The sequence below is a fragment of the Lynx canadensis genome, chromosome C2 (genome assembly GCF_007474595.2).
Source record: "Lynx canadensis isolate LIC74 chromosome C2, mLynCan4.pri.v2, whole genome shotgun sequence".
Classification (NCBI taxonomy): Eukaryota; Metazoa; Chordata; class Mammalia; order Carnivora; family Felidae; genus Lynx; species Lynx canadensis.
Genome location: NC_044311.2, coordinates 10,836,533 through 10,856,597, shown reverse-complemented (window position 1 = coordinate 10,856,597; position 20,065 = coordinate 10,836,533). Strand labels below are relative to the sequence as shown.

Here is a 20,065-nt window from a genome sequence, read left to right as displayed (position 1 = left end):
TCAGGCTGCCAGGCGCTGTATGAGGGCGTACAGATTGAAAACCCCCTCCTAAGAAAGGCCGGCAACCCTAGGCGGAGTGAAGGACCAGAGTTTTTACAAAGGCTGGGAGGGCACTGGGTGGGACCACAGGCAAATAAATGTAAGAGCATAAACTGCTTTGTCAGTCAAGGACAAAGCAGCTGGGAATTGGCATTCGGAGGCTAATGGGATCGATCAAGAAATTGCTCTTTTGGAGGAGGTAGAATCTCCAAATGCAAGGGACCTTGGTCTTTGGCCTGTGTAACTGCAGTGGCTGCTGGGAAATGTAGTCTCTAGTGACCAGCTTCCAGCTCTGTGATTATGGAGGAAGGCAAGAAGGAATTTTGGTGAGGAGCTGGCGGTCTCCATCACAACGCCCAGACTAGATTTCCCAGGAGGCTTAGCCATCCCGAATGACGCTCCTGTGGCCCATAGCACATCCTCAGAGAAGAATCTTCCTCCAGTCGCTTCGTTTGGGGAACCAGCAATGCTTAATGGGAGTATCAGTTACTGTCCGGTTCAGGTACATGTGACAGAAGACCTATCATAGCAGTGACCTAAGGAAAGTAAATACTTGCTTTTTCCCGTCTCGTGTAAGAGATGTTTATCGTATTAGTGATGTGTTAATGGTGTCAGGGACTCTTGTGATCCTCCTGTTCTGCCATCGCAGCATTTGGTTTCTTCCTCGTTGTCCAGCCATCTCTTCACGTTCCCCCCTGACAACAGGGATTTCCCAGAAGTCACAGCGCTTCCACTGACACCCCGTTGGTCAGAACCTAATCGCACGGGGCACCTAGCTGCAAGGGAAGCTGAGGAATGTAACCTTTCTGGGCATTTATGAGCCTGGCTCCAAACTCAGGCTTCTTGTGCTGAGGAAGAAGGGGAGATCAGACATCGGGGAGCAGGAAGCAGTCTTCTGCTAGGGATCACGTGGCCCCACGTCCCCGCCGGTCACCTTTACTTCCGCTCGAGTGTGTGTGTGCGTGTGTGGGCGCGTGCATGTGTGTTTCTCTGCCTGTGTCCAATTCTAAAATCCATCTTCATAGTCATCTGAAGGGAAGCAATCGCCATAATAGCTGACGGGGATGGAGTGGGTACCAAGCGCCAAACACGATCCAAACCACTTACTATTCACCACAGCACTCTCAAAGTGCCTCACCTAGGAGACTTTGGTGCGGGACTGTTTATAGAGCTATGGTCAGGGTCGAGGAAACCAAAAGGTCTTGCTGGAGCGCTCAGAGTTTAGCAACAGCGGGCAGTCATAACCACCTCTGAAAGGGCGAGGGGGCAGAGCGGTCTCACCAAACCAGCCTGGCCAGAGCTTAGGGACGTGGAAGAGGGACTGCCTGCCAGGAGGTTTAACTAGAATGAAGCCAGGGCAGGAGTAGCCCCGGGAAGCTGATAAATACCCTGACCTGTCTCTCCTCCCAACCTTAGATCTCCTGACGGTGTCCCACTTTGGCTGAGGCCAAGTGGAAGGCAGAGAGCAAGGGCCTCCAGGGAAAACAGTCCACAGAAAGCAGCCTCCTGGGGTGGGGGTGGGGTGCCTGGGTGGCTCAGTCGGTCGAGCCTCTGATTCTCGATTTCGGCTCAGGTCGTGATCTGAGGGCTGTGGGATTGAGCCCCGGGTTGAGCTCCGCACCGAGCGTGGAGCCTGCTTGGGATTCTCTCCCTCTCTTTCTCTCTCTCTCTCTCTCTCTCTCTCTCTCCCTATTCCCCTCCCCCGTTCATGCCCTCTCTCTTTGAAATTTAAAAAAAAAAAAAAAAAGCAGCCCCCTGGGGAACAGAGCAGGGCAAAGAAAGGCAGAAAATGGACTGGGGGAAGCAGTCCATACAGCATTATTATGACTCCCTTTTATAGGTAAGGAAATTGAGGCATGGAGAAGGTAAGTCACTTGCCCACCTGCTAAGCAACAGAGGGAGCACCCCCCTAGCTTCAGATGGGTGTCCTGAAGGAGAAGGCAGAGCACAGGCCCGCGTGCCTTTCCCGTCTGTCTGCGCGGCTCTCTGCGCACAGTAGGCATCTGATAAACGGTCAGTGGATGAAATCATCGGGCGAGGCCTATTTTGGTGTGGGAGTAACTGTTTCTTCCTCACCGCTGCAGATTGCTGTCCCAAACCTCAGCGAGGCCGTGCAGGATGCAGACCTGCTGGTGTTTGTCATTCCCCACCAGTTCATTCACAGAATCTGTGATGAGATCACCGGGAGAGTGCCCAAGAAAGCCCTGGGAATCACCCTCATCAAGGTAACGTGTCTCTGACCCCAGGCAGGGAAACGGGGCTGGGAAGCGGGGCCAGACGTCGGTTACAGGGGAATTTCACATCCTCTCACGTCCATCTGTTGGAAATAGGATCTGAAAGGGAGGTTATGGCAGTTTTTTGTTTTCTTGTGTTTTTGTTTTAAAGATGCCTGGAAGGGAATCAATAACACATCCCAGGAGGCTAGCTGAGCTCAGCGTTGGGGGGGGGGGGGGCGCTCTCGATCACAGCGGGTTTTAGCGGTGGCAGTGATGTGAGGGTGGGCTCCTCCTGATGAACCTTCCTGTCCAGGACGTGGGTCTCTGCTGTGTTCTAGAAATCACTGGTGGTTTGTGTTGCTGGGAAATTAATCCTCATTTGTTTCCACTCCTGGATATATTCCCCAAAGAGGGAGTTTTTAACTAGAAGTCCACAAACCACCCCCAGAGGTCCACAGACAGAATTCGTGTGGGGAGAAAAATTACGTTTTTATTCATTTTAACCTGTGACTAAAATGGGCATTTCTTTTGGTTTTGAATGCCAGCCACAAAGCCAGGTTTTCGGTCACAGTGGCATTAAGCAGTGCCTGTGGCCCTGCTCTCAGTAGAGGTCACGGGTATTTTCCTACCACTGTACAATGGCTTGAGCTATCTCCAGGTGTCATTTATGCTGATCACTACCTTGAAATTACGGTAATTGTTAAACCTGCCGCATCATCTTTCTAATTGCGTTAATAAAATAGCATGTATATTACTTTGTCACAAATTTGGTTTTTTTTTTTTTTAGCACTTTGATAACTAAATTTCAACGTAATTGGCTTCCTGGGTAATCTCCTGCATTTTGCTTTATGCATATCAGATTCTGAGAATGAGTCCATAAAACGATGCGGGGGCCACATGGTAAAAAGGTTAGGAACCTCTAGAGAGACTGTGTTTTAGAGGGGTTCGTGGATGAATGTTCATGAAAGCAAACTTGGAATAACTCACACGTCCGTCATCAATAGAATGGATAAATGAATAGCGGTAATACTACATGGTGGTAAATGGGAACAAACCAGAGCATTCATGTAACCACATGGATGAATCTCTAAACTACTAATGTAGCACCAAAGAGCACATCACAGACCAAAGGTACAATTGCACTTACAGCCTTTCAAAAGCAGGCATAATGGCCTCACATATTTAGGGATAGCTTTATGTGGCAGAATGGTCAAGAACAGAAGGGAGCAGAGTACACAGCCTTCAGGATAGTAGGGGTGAGGACCAGTAGTGAGAAGGAGGATGAACTTGGGAACGGACACACAAGACTTCAGTGGTGTAGGTCATGTTCTGGGTGGTTACGTGTGTTTATTTTCTTTGCGTTTTATTGTTACTCTTTTAACACTGTATACATGGTGTGTATGTTACTCTTGTAAGCGCTGTTTTTTTTTTTCACATCGCATACGCCATTGGTTGCCTGAATCTGTTACTTACAAAAGTGACTGTGTCATGCCTCTTTCATTCGGTCGTTTGTTTTCCCCTAACTTGTTGGCATCCTTACAGGGCATAGACGAAGGTCCTGAGGGGCTGAAGCTCATCTCCGACATCATCCGGGAGAAGATGGGCATTGACGTCAGTGTGCTCATGGGAGCCAACATTGCCAGCGAGGTGGCTGCAGAGAAGTTCTGTGAGACCACCATCGGTGAGGTTGGCTGCAGGGCGGGGAGGGGCTGGGAGCCCAGACATTCGGTGTTTTAAAACATACATTTTCGATTTCCGTTATTTTTTGTAGCGGACTCTTCCTTGCCCCCATAACATTCCTGGAGTGAATATTCAGTGGGGTGGAGGTTTTATACAGGGAGGCCATTCTGGGGTACAAAAATGTTTCGCCAGCCTCCAGAATGAAGGAAAGCCAGGAGACCGTTCTGACCTGCCATGATCCAAAAATGCAAAGTTGCTTACACTGACAGACTGGTGAATACGTCCATGGTGGGGCTGTCCTGGCATTAGAAAACCCAGATTTTTTAAATTCACAAATGCCAGTATCTGGATCCTCATTGGATTCCAGTGCTCAGTTCGACAACCCATATACCAAAAATTGGAATGATAAAAATTGGTGGGGAGAATCCCTGTTTTCAGGTGAATCGTCCAAAGCTCAGTGAATAAGTTACCTGCCCCGTGGTCACATAACCAGTAGAGAACCCAGGCATGAATTTGGCCATCCTATTTCCTAAAATAGAAAGCTCTTTCTACTCTTCTACAACATTGGGGTTGTGAAGATTTTCACTTCTTTTAAAAAGGGCTTTGGAATTCTCAGGTGCCCACGTACCACATTAAAGGACTCGTAGGAAAGTAACAGTGCCGGATTTGCAGATGCCTTGCGCAAGTTTAAGCTTATCTACCACTCCAGAACTTAACTCAACCCTTGTCAGACATACCAGCAATGTGAATGATTTCTCCATGCAGCTTTGTAAAAGGAAGCTCTGAGAGAGATGAGGAATGGGAAAAGATAGCTCCAGATTCTTTTTTTCTTAATATGAAATTTATTGTCAAATTGGTTTCCACACGACACCCAGTGCTCATCCCAACAGGTGCCCTCCTCAATGCCCATCACCCACCCTCCCCTCCCTCCCACCCCCCATCAACCCTCAACTTATTCTCAGTTTTTAAGAGCCTCTTATGGTTTGGCTCTCTCCCTCTCTAACTTTTTTTTTTTTTTTTTTCCTTTTCCTTCCCCTCCCCCATGGTCTTCTGTTAAGTTTCTCAGGATCCACATAAGAGTGAAAACATATGGTATCTGTCTTTCTCTGTATGACTTATTTCACTTAGCATCACACTCTCCAGTTCCATCCACCTTGCTACAAAAGGCCAGATGTCATTCTTTCTCATCGCCACATAGTATTCCATTGTGTATATAAACCACAATTTCTTTATCTACTCATCAGTTGATGGACATTTAGGCTCTTTCCATCATTTGGCTATTTTTGAAAGTGCTGCTGTAAACACTGGGGTACAAGTGCCCCTATGCATCAGCACTCCTGTATCCCTTGGGTAAATTCCTAGCAGTGCTACTGCTGGGTCATAGGGTAGATCTATTTTTAATTTTTGGAGGAACCTCCACACTGTTTTCCAGAGTGGCTGTACCAATTTGCATTCCCACCAACAGTGCAAGAGGGTTCCCGTTTCTCCACATCCTCACCAGCATCTATAGTCTCCTGATTTGTTCATTTTGGCCACTCTGACTGGCTTGAGGTGGTATCTGAGTGTGGTTTTGATTTGTATTTCCCTGATGAGGAGCGATGTTGAGCATCTTTTCATGTGTCAGTTGGCCATCTGGATGTCTTCTTTAGAGAAGGGTCTATTCATGTCTTCTGCCCATTTCTTCACCGGATTGTTTTTCAGGTGTGGAGTTTGGTGAGTTCTTTGTAGATTTTGGATACTAGCCCTTTGTCTGATATGTCATTTGCAAATATCTTTTCCCATTCCATCGGTTGCCTTTTAGTTTTGTTGATTTGTTTCCTTTGCAGTGCAGAAGCTTTTTCTCTTCATGAGGTCCCAATAGTTCATTTTTGCTTTTAATTCCCTTGCCTTTGGAACCAGATTTTTATAGATGTCTGCAACTTAGGACATTGTTACTTCTTTTTCTTTTTCTTTTTAAGTGCATAGACATTGTGGAAAATAGGGATAATCAAACAAAGAACTCACAAAAAAAGGATATGAAATATAATAACATATACCTAAAACAGGGAGGAGAGGAGAGAAGAATGGGTTCAAACTTAAATGACCATAAACTTAATATAGACTGCCGTATGCAGATGTTTTTTACAAACCTAATGGTAACCATATATCAAAACCACGAATAAATATGCAAAGAATAAAGAGAAAGAAATCCAAATATATTACTAAACAAAATTAGCAAAACATGAAAGGGAGAAAAACAAGAAAGGATCAGAGAAAATCTTCAGGAACAACCACAAAACAAGTAATAAAATGGCAATAGATACATATCTATCAATAATTACTTTGAATGTAAATGGACTAAATGCTCCAGTCAAAAGACATAGGGTGTCAGAATGGATAAAAAAACAAGACCCATATATGTTGCCTACATCGATATGCAGACCTAGAGACACATGCAGACCAAAAGTACGGGAATGGAGAACCATCTATCATGCAAATGGATGTCAAAAGAAAGCTGAAATAGCAATACTTATACTGGACGAAATAGACTTCAGAACAAACACCCGTAGGAGCACCTGGGTGCCTCAGTTGGTTGAACTTCAGACTTCGGCTCAGGTCATGGTCTTGCAGTTTGTGAGTTTGAGCCCCGCATCAGACTCTGTGCTGACAGCTCAGAGCCTGGAGCCTGCTTCGGATTCTGTGTCTCCCTCTCTCTCTCTGCCCTGCCCCTCCTTGCATGTGTGCATATGCGCTCTCTCTCTCTCTCTCTCTCTCAAAAATAAATAAACATTTAAAAAAACACTTAAACCAAACACTGTAAGGGGTACCTGGGTGGCTCAGTTAGTTGAGCATCTGACTTCAGCTCAGGTCATGATCTCACTACTTGTGAGTTCGAACCCTGCATCAGACTCACTGCTGTCAGTGCAGAGTCAGCTTTGGATCCTGTGTCCCCCTGTCTCTCTGCCCCTCTCCCACTTGCATTGTCTCTCTCAAAAAATAAACATTAAAAAAGAAATCACTGTAGGGGCGCCTGGGTGGCTCAGTTGGTTAAGCATCCGACTTTGGCTCAGGTCATGATCTCGCCATTCAGAGTTTGAGCCCCGCGTCAGGCTCTCTGCTGACAGCTCAGAGCCTGGAGCCTGCTTCAAATTTTGTGTCTCCCTCTCTCTCTGCCCCTCCACCACTCATGCTTTGTCTCTCTCTGTCTCTCAAAACTAAATAAACATTAAAAAACAAAAAAAAAAACCCACACACACTGTAATAGGACACAAAGAAGGACACTATGTGTCATAAAGGGGACAGTCTAACAAGAAGATATAACAATTGTAAATATTTTTGTACCCAACATGGGAGTATCCATATATATAAAACAGCTAATAACAAACATGAAGCAACTAATTGATAATGATACAGTAATACTAGGGGGCTCTATCAGTCCACTTACATCAATGGACAGATCATCTAAACAGAAAATCAGCAAGGAAACAAGGCTTTAATGACACACTGAAACAGATTGATTTAACAGATGTATTCAGAACATTCCATCCTAAAAGAGCAAAATACACATTCTTTTCAAGTGCACATAGGACATTCTCCAGAATAGATCACATATTAGCCCACAAAACGGGCCTCAGCAAATACAAGAAGGTTGATATCATACCATGTACCTTTTCTGCCCACAATACTATGAAACTAGAAGTCAACCAGAAGAAAAAAATCCGGAAAGACCACAGATACATGGAGGTTAAATAACATACTACTAAACAAGGAATGGGTTGACCAGGATATCAGGAAATGAAAAAGTATGTGAAAACAAATGAAAATGAAAACACAAAGGTCCAAAACCTCTGCAATGCAGCAAAAGCAGTTCTAAGAAGGAAGTTTATAGCAATACAGGTCTACCTCAGGAAGCAAGAAAAATCTCAGACAACCTAAACTTAGACCTAAAGGAGCTAGAAGAACAATAAACAAAACCTAAAACCAGCAGAAGGAAGGAGATAATAAAGATTAGAGCAGAAATAAATTATATAGAAACTAAAAAAAAATCAGTAGAACAGATCAATGAAACCAGGAGCTGGTTCTTTGAAAAAATCAATAAAATTTATAAACCTCTAGCCAGATTTATCAAGACAAAAAGAGAAAGAACACAAACAAAATCACAAATGAGGAGGGAGAAATAATAGTCAACACCACAGAAATATAAGCAATTAGAAGAGAATAGTATGAAAAACTATATGCCGACAAATTGGACAAACTGGAAGAAATGGGTCAATTCCTAGATGCTTATAAACTATCAAAACTGAAACAGAAATAAGTAGAAAACTTGAGCAGACCAACAACCAGACAAGAAATTGAATCAGTAATCAAAAAACTCCCGTGGGGCACCTTGGGTGGCTTAGTCAGTTAAGCCTCCGACTCTTGATTTCTGCCCAGATTATGATCTCACAGTCACAAGATAAGGCCCTGCGTCAGGCTCCACACTGACAGCATGGACCCTACTTGGGATTCCTTCCCTCTCTCTCTGCCTCTACCCCCGTGCGTGCCCTCTCTCTCTCTCTAAATTAGTAAATAAACATTTAAAAACAAAACCCACCTCCCAACAAACAAAAGTCCAGAGCCAGTTGGCTTCAGGCGAATTCTACCAAATATTTAAAGAAGAGTTGATATCTGTTCTTCTTAAACTATTCAAAAAAAAAAAAAAAAAAGAAATGGAAGGAAAACTTCCAGATTTATTCTATGAGGCAAGCAGTACCATGATACCAAAACCAGATAAAGACACCACTAAAAAAGAATTACAGGGGTCCCTGGGTGGCTCAGTCGGTTAAGCATCTGACTTCAGCTCAGGTCATGAGCTCGCAGTTCATGAGTTCGAGCCCTATGTCAGGCTCTGTGCCGACCACTCGGAGTCTGGAGCCTACTTTTGATTTTGTGTGTGTGTGTGTGTGTGTCTCTCTGTTCCTCCCCTGCTTGCACTCACTCTTTCAAAAATAAATAAGGATTTTAAAAAATTGAAAAAAGAACTGCAGACCAGTATCCCTGATGAACATAGATGTAAAAATTCTTAAGAAAATACTAGCAAACCAAATTCAACAATACATTAAACAGATTGTTCACCACGATCATGTGGGATTTATTCCTGGGTTGCAAGGGTGGGTCAATATTTGCAAATCAGCCAATGTGATACTTCACATAAGTAAGAGAAAGGATAAGACCACATGGTCATTTCAACAGGTACAGAAAAGCACTTGACAAAGTACAACGTCCATTCATGATAGAAACCTCAAGAAAGTAAATTTAGAGGGAACATACCTCAACATAATAAAGGCCATATGTGAAAACTCGCAGCTAACATCATCCTTAATAGGGAAAAACAGAGCTTCTCCCCTAAGGTCAGGAAGAAGACGAGGATAAGGATGTCTACTCTCACAACTTTTATTCAACATAGTACTGCCAGTCCTGGCCACAGCAGTCAGACAACAAAAAGAAAAGGAATCCAGATAGATCTGTAAGGAAGAAGTAAAACTTGGGACTATTTGCAGATGACATGATACTCCACCAAAAACCTCCACCATGAGCTCACATGAACTCACTAAAGCCACAGGGTACAAAATCAATGTACAGAAATCTGTTGCATTTCTGTACACCAATAATAAAGTAGTAGAAAGAGAAATTAAGAGAGCAATCCCACTGAATCCCATTGCATCAAAAATAAGATACCTAGGAGTAAACCTAACCAAAGAGGTAAAAGATCTGTACTCTGGAAACTATAAACCATTGATGAAAGAGACTGAAGATGACACGAATAGAAAGACATTCCGGGGGCGCCTGGGTGGCGCAGTCGGTTAAGCGTCCGACTTCAGCCAGGTCACGATCTCGCGGTCCGTGAGTTCGAGCCCCGCGTCGGGCTCTGAGCCTGGAGCCTGTTTCCGATTCTGTGTCTCCCTCTCTCTCTGCCCTCCCCCGTTCATGCTCTGTCTCTCTCTGTCCCAAAAATAAAATAAAACGTTGAAAAAAAAATTAAAAAAAAAAAAGAAAGACATTCCATGCTCATGAATTAGAAGAACAGTATTGTTAAAATGTCTATCCTACCCAAAGCAATCTACACATTTCATGAAATCCCTGTCAAAATACCAACAACATTTTTCACAGAACTAGAACAAAGTACCCTAAAATTTGTATAGTGCCACAAAAGACCCTGAATAACCTTGGAAAAGGAAAGCAAAGTTGGAGGCATCACATTTCCAGACTTCAAGTTTTATTACAAAGCAGTAGTAACCAAAACTCTATGGTACTAGCACAAAAATAGACACATGGATCAATGGAACAGAATAGAAATCCCAGAGATAAGTTCACAATTGTATGGTCAATCTTTGACAAAGGAGGAAAGAATATACAAGGGGAAAACGACAGTCTCTTTAACAACTGGTGCTGGGAAAACTGGACAGTTATCTGCAAAAGAATGAAACTAGACCACTTTCTTACACCAGGTGCAAAAATAAATTCAAAATGGATTACAGCCCTAAATGTGAGACCTAAAACCATAGAATTCCTAGAAGAGAGCACAGGCAGTAATTTCTTTGACATCAGCCATAGCAACTTCTTTCTAAATATGTTGTCTGAGGCAAGGTAAACAAAAGGGAAAATAAACTACTGGGACTACATCGAAATTAAAAGCTTCTGCACAATGAAGGAAATAATCAACAAAACTAAAAGGCACCCGACTGAATGGGAGAAGATACTTGCAAATGACATATCTGGTAAAGGGTTAGTATCCAAAATATGTAAAGAACTTCTACATCTCAACCCCTCCAACACAAATAATCCAATTAAAAAATGGGCAGAAGACCTGAACAGACATTTCTCCAAAGAAGACATCCAGATGGCCAACAGACATGAAAAGACACTCAACGTGACTAATCATCAGGGAAATGCAAATCAAAACTACAGTGAGCCACACCTCATACCTCGGCCACATTTAGAATGGCTAAAATCAACAACACAAGAAACAACAGGTGTTGGTGAGGATGTGGAGAAGGGAACCCTCTTGCACCATTGGTGGGAATGCAAACTGGTGCAGCCACTGTGGAAAGCAGTATGAAGTTTCCTCAAAAAGTCAAAAATAGAACTACCCTATGACCCAGCAATCTCAACTACTAAGTATTTACCCAAAAAAAATACAAGAACATATGTTTATTGCAGTATTATTTACAGTAGGCAAGATATGGAAGCAGCCCAAGTGTCCATTGGTTGATGAGTGGGCAAAGATGTGAGATATCTATATATCTATATCTATAATGGAATGCAGTATTACTCAGCCACGAAAAAGAATGAAATCTTGCCATTTGCAACAATATATAGAGAGTATAATGCTAAGCAAAATATGTCAGAGAAAGATAAATGCCATATGATTTCACTCATATGTGGAATTTAAGAGAAAACAAGCAAAGGGAAAAATGAGAAAGAGAGACAGATCACAAAACAGACTCTTAATTATAGAGAACTGATGATGGTTACCAGAGGGGTGGGGGGATGGATTATATATGTGATGGGGATTAAGGAGTGCATTTGTGATGAGCACTGGGTGATGTATGGAAGTGCTGAATCACTATATCGTACACCTGAAACTAATATAACACAGTGTGTTAACTATCTGGAATTAAAATAAAACTTTAAGAGAGTTAAAAACAATAAGAACATTCAGCCAATCTTAAGGAGTTATAGCGACTTACCCAAGATTATACAGTCATCGGTTGAGCCAAGATTTGGATCGGGACTGTCTGACTCCAAGCTCATTCTCTTTAGATACATGTAACAGTATCCTTTATAGTGGGTTCCTAACTCGCCAGTAACTCAGGATCATTCCTGGGAAGGAAGATACAAGGGTTCATCTAATCTCTGGGCCCACCTCTGGAGCTCCTCTGCACGGAAGGGAGCTAGTTCTCTTCACAGACAGATCCACAGGAACTCCAGCAGTTACAGGCTAGCAGCACAGGAAGGAGCTTCTGGAGTCCTTCAGTCCATTCCCTGCTTGGTAGATGAAGAGTGAGTTACTTACACAAGATCACCTGGGCAGGAGGGAATAGTCTCGAATCTGCTGTCCACCTTACACTGCCCTACTGGAAGATACTGTGAACTTTGCTGGTTGATCTAATTTATTTAGCAAATAGTTTAACAGATTGGAGCCAATTATATAAAATCGTGAGATTGATCGCTTTTAATCAAATACAGTCTGACACAGTATGAGGTAGCCAAGGATAGGTCTGCCGTGCAAACATCCTGCAGCCTTAATCACCAAATGGCCAACCCCTCACATTTATCACAAGAAGCATTAAACTTAGGTAACCTATTTTCTGTGCCAACACTGAACGGTAAGAAATTAGGGAATAAGGTAATCTGTCTTGTCACAGGAATTGTTCACATGAAAAAGGAAAAACATGAAATTTCCACATGCATTTGCCAGACTGAAAACGTAGCAATAACATCTATTAAAAAAACAAAAAAAGATTGTGATTTTCCTCCTTCTTCCCAAAGGGAATCCCTGTTAGCAGTTTCTAAGTATCCTTCCAGGAAAAAAAAAAAAAAAATTAGTCAATATGTAGGTTTTATTCTTTCAGTATTAATTCTTTTATCCATCTGTGATTTTGGTGTAGCCTGTGAAATTATGTCATTCCTTTTATTTAAAAACAGTTGTTTGTTCCAACTCAGTCCTGTTTGCCAATAATAAATCGGCAATCAGTTTTGGCAATCAGTTTGATGTGGAAATGTTGGGGTTCAGGAGCAAACAGTCAAGTAAGAATTCTTGAGACATCTTTGGTGCAAATAGGTGGTTTTCTTAAAGTAAATAAACATTTAAAACATTTTTAAAAATGGAAAAGATCATTTAGTACTGCTGTCTAATAAAATGTTAGTCATGAGACCCTTTAGACGTGTAGCACTGGGCCATATGCTTGAAGGATGATTAGTAACATATATCTTGGGGGATAGAGATAAAGGAAGTTTCCAAAGGAATTTTCTTTTTGTGTTTATTTATTTTGAGAGAGAGCGAGAGCTTGAGCAGGGGAGCAGCAGAGAGAGGGAGACAGAGAATCCCAAGCAGGCTCTGCACTGCCCACACGGAGCCCGATGTGGGGCTGGAACCCACAAACCGAGAGATCATGACGTGAGCCAAAACCAAGAGTCAGACACTCAACCAGTTGAGCCACCCAGGGGCCTCCCAAAGGAATTTTTATATGTTAAAGTAGACTTACAGGATCCTGGAAGTCAGGATACTGTTAAGCTAAGATCGCCTTTTGCCCTTAGTGAAGTATCAACATCAAGGCAGCTGAGTCCCTAGAGGAAGGTCACTCTGCCCCTCTCAAGGACTTGTCAATGGGCTGCAAGTTGTAAGGAAAGTTCATTTTTTCTTTTGCCTTTGTCCCCCACATTAAGTTGGTTGCAAATGGCTAGTCGCCATCATTCTTCTGTAAGGCTGAGATGTCCTCCCCAGTCCTTGATTGAAACCTGTGTCTACCTATAGATTTTAGCTAGAATTTTTACATACCTCTAAGCCCTAGTCATTGTAACAAAGCTTCTAGTTGGGTACATTAGGCTCTTTTTGGTTTGTAAAAACAGACAAATGCATACAAGGTTATGTCTCTTTCCCTCTGGCTTCTATTTATCCATTGTGCCCTCTGCCTTCTCTCTGGATTGGATAATGGTTGGCAAGAGTGACTTAAATTAAATTAAGTAAAACACTGAAAGGAACAGAGAACATAAAGGTGATAATGCCTAAATTATCTTATATAACCTGGATTAACCACGAGGAAATAACCAGACAAGCCCAAAGTAAAGGATGTGTTACAAAACAGTTCGTTTGCATTCTTCAAAAATGCCAGTGTCATGAAAGAATGAAAGGCTAAGGAGTGGTCCTGGATTAACGGTGACTCAAGAGATGTGACTACCAAATGCAGTGGGATCCTGGGTTGGGGGAGGGGAAAGATGTCATGGCTGCCAACCTTGCAGTAATTGGCGAGATTGGAATAGAGGAGTTGCATGTTAGATAATTGTATCAACATTAACTTCCTGCATTGGATGGTTGCCACGGTGGTTAATCCAGATCTCCTTTCTTGATAATATTAGCAACCAACTCATTCTTAGTTATGGTAGATTCAGGAGTTTTAGCCCTCTTGAATCTTCTGTGGAGGAAGATGGAAAAAACAGCCTTGTTTTCAGGATCTTGTAAAAATACTAACCAGCACGCTGAACTGTGGTGCCCCCTTGCGGTGAGAGTTCCCTTCATTCTTGGGACTGGCTTCACAAAACTAGAGACTTACCGTCACCTCACGAATATTTTTCGAAACCTATTATGTATCCAGCATCTGCTAAGTGTCAAGGATTCATAAGCTCCTTCTGGAGCTTCCAAATACACAAACAAGTATGGAATCACAAACCGCAAGAGGGTTTTGAAGGAGACTTTATAAACAGGCTGATTATCTCTAAAACTTGGCATGAAAGAGAAGCGAGATACCCCTGTCTTTTGGTTCATACTGAGTTTGGGGCAGCCCTTCTCCATGGCTGTTGGGATTACCCGTTCTGGTCTGGGTCCCTGCTTGCCTTACCACTACTTAGGACTGGTAACAACACTGTTAGTGCTTTCCTGTCTGGGACTTAAAATAATAATTTTCTTGAAGTTACATCTGAGAAAAGGTGGGATTGCAGTAAACCAAGCCCACTTCTCTAAGGGACACTGTATGTAATTTGCAGCCACAGAGGAACCGACAGACCCCACCTGTATCAGTGGCACGTGGAGAGCACCTTCCTCCCTGCCTGTCTTGTCTGTCACATTGCTCACAACAGCACCTCGCTTCCAGCCGCAGACAGCTGGATTATAGTGACTTGAGCGAAGGGCTCGTCTGTGATGCTTAACGATCGTCCTTCATGCTGGAGGCTCTGAGCCGTGGCCCACGGTGAGGGACACAGGAGAAAGACTGTGATGATGTCATGATGTGGAGGCGGGGGGTGGGGGCGAGTTTACCCAACCCAGGTGATGAAACAGGATTGCACAGAATCACCCCCGTGGTCTGCTAGACTGTTTGAAAAAGGAAGACGGCCGTTTGCTCAAACTGACACAGTTCTAATATTTGGAGAACTCAGCTAAGTCATAGATAATAGCAATGCTTGTGGAATAGAAAATGTGTTTCTGAGTATTGGGTGTAGACATTTTAAACATTTCATCGTGGGAAATTCATTTAAACAAAACAAACAGAAGGAGGCTGAACGTGGTCATGAACCCCATGTAGGCGCCCCTCACCTTCCACCCCCCCCGGATTCTTTTCACGTATTAATTATGGATGTACTCGTAATTGCTGACAATCACTTCTTTTCTGCATTGGAAAAATACAGCTCTGTGATTTTTTTTTTTTTGTTTTTTTTCTGGTCTATCTTCCCCCCCACCCCCCCCCCCCCACCCCCCACCCCCCGCCCTTCGCCACACTCAGGAAGCATAGCATAGAGACTCAGAGCCCCTGGGGTAGAATTGGGCTCTGTCTCCTCTGAGCTGTGTGATCCTGGGCAAGTTGGTAAACCTCTCTGGGCCCCCTGTCTGTAAGCGGGGAGAATCAGCCATAAGCATGTGTCAGCTATCCCCATCGTCACTATATAGGACCTCTGTGTGCTCTAATAGGCTGCTTTCACACCCGCTTCTTATTTAACCCCACAGCAGTCCTGAGAGTGCCCTACGGTTCACTCATGAGGGAGTTGAGCCTGCAGGAGGTTAAATCAGGAGTTTGCAAACTTGTCTGCAGGAGTCACCCGGGGCGCTTCACAAGTTACTGATGCCTGCTGCCCTGGAGACTGATTTAATTGGCCTGGGATGCGGCCTGGGCTTCGGTGCAGTTAAAGGTCCCCAGGTGATGGTAATGTGCAGAGACCCGCGTGGGAACGAGCTTGTGGACCTAGAGGCGGGCGGAGCCCAAATCGGAGAGTGCTCAGTGAGCTTTCCGCCATCTGTGTGTGACTTGAGAGCCAGGACTTGGCTGGGAAGTTTTATGATCTGATTTCCAGAGTCTTCCCAGAGCTGAGCCCCACGCCGCACCTTCGCCCATCAGAGCAGATTTCACACCAGGCTTTATGTGTAAAGTTTTGTTTGAGTCTTAGTCCTGAGTTCCTAAACAAAACACGAGAAAGCGTCCCTCCCGTTCCAGGCACGGACGTGGCGGTAGCGAAAGCAAGTACTCTTCTGAATGCATTTGCATCTTCCTCTATTTAGTCCATGAACACAGTTGTTGGCGTCTGTATGGGTTCTCTCTCGCCATCCTGATGCTAAGTAAGATCGCAGAATCTCAGTGGCCCAGAGCACAGCTGACACCCGCGGGTCCCCTTGGGGTCGGCTGCTCTCAGCTGGGTGTTTCTCCGCTCCGTGTGTCCGTCATCTCCTGCTCGGCCCAAGGGGCTAGCTAGCCGGGGAATGTTCTCACAGTGAAGGCAGCGGTACAAGGAGACCAGCCCCACTTCTGCACAAGCCGACCGCAAGACCTCCTGCGTCACGTCGGCTAGTGTCCTGTTGACCACGGCAAATCACATGACCGAGCCCGAAGTTAAGAGGTGCGGAAATATGTCCCACTTGCTTTCAGTCCAGGCACTCCGTGTGGTCAAGCCTAACCTTAGTGGAAAGGAATGCACTCTTCCCCGCAGAAAGGACAGGGTGGGTGGTTTCAACACAAATCTGTTACAGATGTAAACGTAGACGTTGGTCCATAGGTGTTTGTGGTAGCAGAAAGTCGCTAGGTGTTAGACATTGAAAGATACTTAGATAAAGAGAAAGCTACTATTTAAAAGATGATGTAGAAACTATGTCAGTGAAAGTTATTCATGCCATAAAATGGAGAGAGCAGATTATGAAACCACATATGTATTATGTTGCCAATTCGGAGAAGAACTATGTCTATTCATATTTCAGGAACTTAAAGATGTGTGCCAAATTGTTAATGATCATCTGCGGTAGAATTACGGAACATTTTTATTTTCAAGTTCTATTCCTCTGAATTTGCTACATTTTCTGTGATACAGATACATATCGTAGTAAGAAAAACATTTTAAACCGGGTTAGATTGGGAAGCTAAGATTCCGCATTCCTCTCAATTGCCTTTTTTTGGTAACCTTTCCATAGGCAGCAAGATAATGGAGAATGGCCTTCTCTTCAAAGAACTTCTGCAGACTCCGAATTTTCGAATTACTGTGGTTGATGATGCAGACACCGTCGAACTTTGTGGTGCTCTGAAGGTAAAGTCAGCCTTGTTATTTCTGCTCGAGGAGCTAATTGCGGCCGGCCACTGTTAGCGGTGTTGAATCTGAGCCTGAAGAGTGGGCTCTGTGTTCATGCCTGCGTTTCAGCGAAGAATAGTGAATTGAGAGCCTTGTGTTTCACTTCCGGCTTTGCCCCAGCCTTTCCTGGGTGGTGGGAAGTTCCTCTCCCACTGGGGTTTGCTTTTACTTGGAAACCTGGGGCAAGTGTGGTGTTTTATTCTTTGGGAAACTGGCAGCATTAATATTTAAAAAGCGTGGAAAGTCTCTTGATTGTAGAATTTTACCAGAGACCAAAGCATTCCATTAATTCATGTATTTCTCTCCTATGTTGTCTTGAGCCGGAAAGGGACTTCTTGCCTCTGAATTATGCTACTCGGTTGCTTTGATAGTTTGGTTGGTTGTTCTTTTTAATGGAAAAATAGTCTGCTGCTGACAAAGGTTTTTCCAAGAATGGTTTAAAAAGATTTTTTTTTTAAATGTTTATTTATTTTTAAGAGAGAAAGAGACACAGAGCATGAGCGGGGGAAGGAGGAGAGAGAGAGGGAGACACAGAATCCCAAGCAGGCTCCAGGCTCTGAGCTGTCAGCACAGAGCCCGACGCGGGGCTCGAACCCACGAACCCACGAACCGTGAGATCATGCCCTGAGCCAGAGTTGGATGCGTAACCGACTGAGCCACCCAGGCGCCCCAAGCATGGTTTTATCTTTGTCCGGAAAGGGAAATGGTCCAATTACATAAGCAGCTTCCACTGGCCAGTGGCCTGGGAGGGTAAAGGGAAGGGTTTCCTCAGGGGCTCCTGACTTGTTCCGCTCTGCCTATAAAAGTCTCGGTCGTGGGTCCCTCTCTCGCCTGACTCTGGGAAACAGCCCGTGAGGAGCTGGCTGGCCTTTCTGATCCTTCTCCCCCTGGAATCAGCTGCTAGAGCTGCCTTCTCAAAAAAAAAAAAAAAAAAAAGACCTCAATGTGAATGAATACCCCCCCCAGTCCGTTTTGAGCCATTTCTTTTGTAACAAAAGCCGCTCTTCAGGAATTTGAGCACCTCGGGAAGGAAGTCACGCAGTCTGGCATTCATCCACCTCCCTTCGGCAGGTAAAAATGGCAAAGGCTGAAAGAACACTGAAGAGACGAGAAACCAAAGACTGCCTTCCCGCCCTCTCTCTAGATCGAACGTACCTCCTTTTTGTCTCATCAGAATTTAACACCACTTTCTAGAATTAATATCGTGTGTGTGTGTGTGGTCACAGGTCCTTACACCGTGAGGATTTTAGGAACGAAAGCCAGCTAAAGCCTGGGGCTCCCAGGCAGCACACGCCCCTACTTCTGGATGTCCGCGTGGGGCATCCCTCCCGCGACTGGCGGGCCCTGGTACACAGTGAAGACCCTGGCTTTGGCTGCTTGGTTTATTTTTGTTGGTTGAGATTTTTATGTGTTTTTAATAGTCCTTCATTAAACTAATGACCAGTTGACAACAGGGGCCTCGTGAACGCCTAATTGCTCAGCCCCAGCCTGTGTTGCTCCAAAATTGTTTTTAAGCGACTGGATGTTTCTGGTGGTGGATGGAGAAGCTGTGAGATCCTGCCCGGGACAAAGGGTGTTTGGGGGGGGGAGGGGGGGAGAAGAAAGATTCTAGATTGAGGGCTCTGGAAAAGCTTCGGCTAATGGGACCTCATGCTGGTCTTGTGTCTGGGCTTAGACTGGCTTTTCATTTTTGTTGGCAGGAAGCCCGTAAGCGGATCTGTGTCTGCTACCAGGACAGAGAGTGGTTCGTGGGGGGCAGAGACAGATGGGGTTGAGGACCATTCATCATGCTTCCTCTGGCTATCCTTTGAAACAGGATCAGTCACCATCATTCCCGTCGGCTTGCATCAGAGCTGGGATTTTTGAAAACCGAGAAACAGGCACTTTGGCAGTAACTGAGGCTAACCATTTGGTCACACGGATAAGGAGATGGCGATCCAGAGAGAGTAAATCACTCAAACGTAGCGAATATTGGCACAGTCGGAGTGTGGAAGCGGGTTCCAAGAATCTGAGTTTGGTGTTCTTTGGTTACGATGTACAGCCTGACTTTTCTGGTTTGTGTCCAGTTGAATAGAGTGAATCCCTCCCTTGCCAGAGACTACCAAAGCAAGGACAGATGGACATACGTTTCTTTTATTGCGTAATTGATGATGTGGAAATGTTGGGGTTCAGAGCAAACGGTCAAGAGAGAATTCTTGAGACATCTTCGGTGCAAAAAGGTGGTTTCACTAAAGCACAGGAACAGAACCCCTGGGCAGAAAGAGCTGCACTGGGGCTGTGAGGGGTGACTGACCGTCTACTTTCAAGTTGGGAGGGGGTTAGGGATAGGGAAAGTCTCTAAGGAATTTTGGAAGCAAGGTTTCCAGGACCTTGATGGGGGCTAGCTGTTGTTAGGAAAATGTCATTTACTCCTGCCTACTAAAACTTTAGTCGTGAGACCCTTTAGATGTGTATCAGGGGCCATATGCTTGGAGGATGATTGCTAACATAGATTTGGGAGGTAGAGATAAAGGAAGTTTCCAAAGGCATTTTTATATGTTAAAGGAGATGTGGGATCCTGGAGGTCGGGATGTTGTTAAGCTAAGATTTGCCTTTTGCCCTTAGCAAAGTATCAACATCCAGGCAGCTGAGTTCCTCGAGGAAGGTCACTCTTCCTGTCTCAAAGGCCTGTCAGTGGCCTGTAGGTTGTCAGGAAATTTAATTTTTTCCCTTGCCTTTTTTTCCCCCACATCCATTAATAGTCTGTTGTTTTTTTCCTGATTATAAAAGTAGTGCACGTTCACTGTTTCACACAACAGATGGATGTAAAGAAAGTAAAAATCACCGATAGCCCCTGCATCCTGAGATAT

At 44.3% G+C, this 20,065-nt stretch overlaps 1 protein-coding gene across 1 annotated transcript in view; it reads left to right on the top strand.

The window, feature by feature from the left end:
• GPD1L (glycerol-3-phosphate dehydrogenase 1 like) overlaps positions 1-20,065 on the top strand; it is a 57,720-nt gene that overhangs the window by 19,639 nt on the left and 18,016 nt on the right. Inside the window, exons 3-5 of the mRNA XM_030329252.1 lie at positions 2,124-2,264; positions 3,798-3,936; positions 17,062-17,174. Of these exons, the coding sequence (XP_030185112.1) occupies positions 2,124-2,264; positions 3,798-3,936; positions 17,062-17,174 (393 nt within the window). The remainder of the gene's footprint in view (positions 1-2,123; positions 2,265-3,797; positions 3,937-17,061; positions 17,175-20,065) is intronic.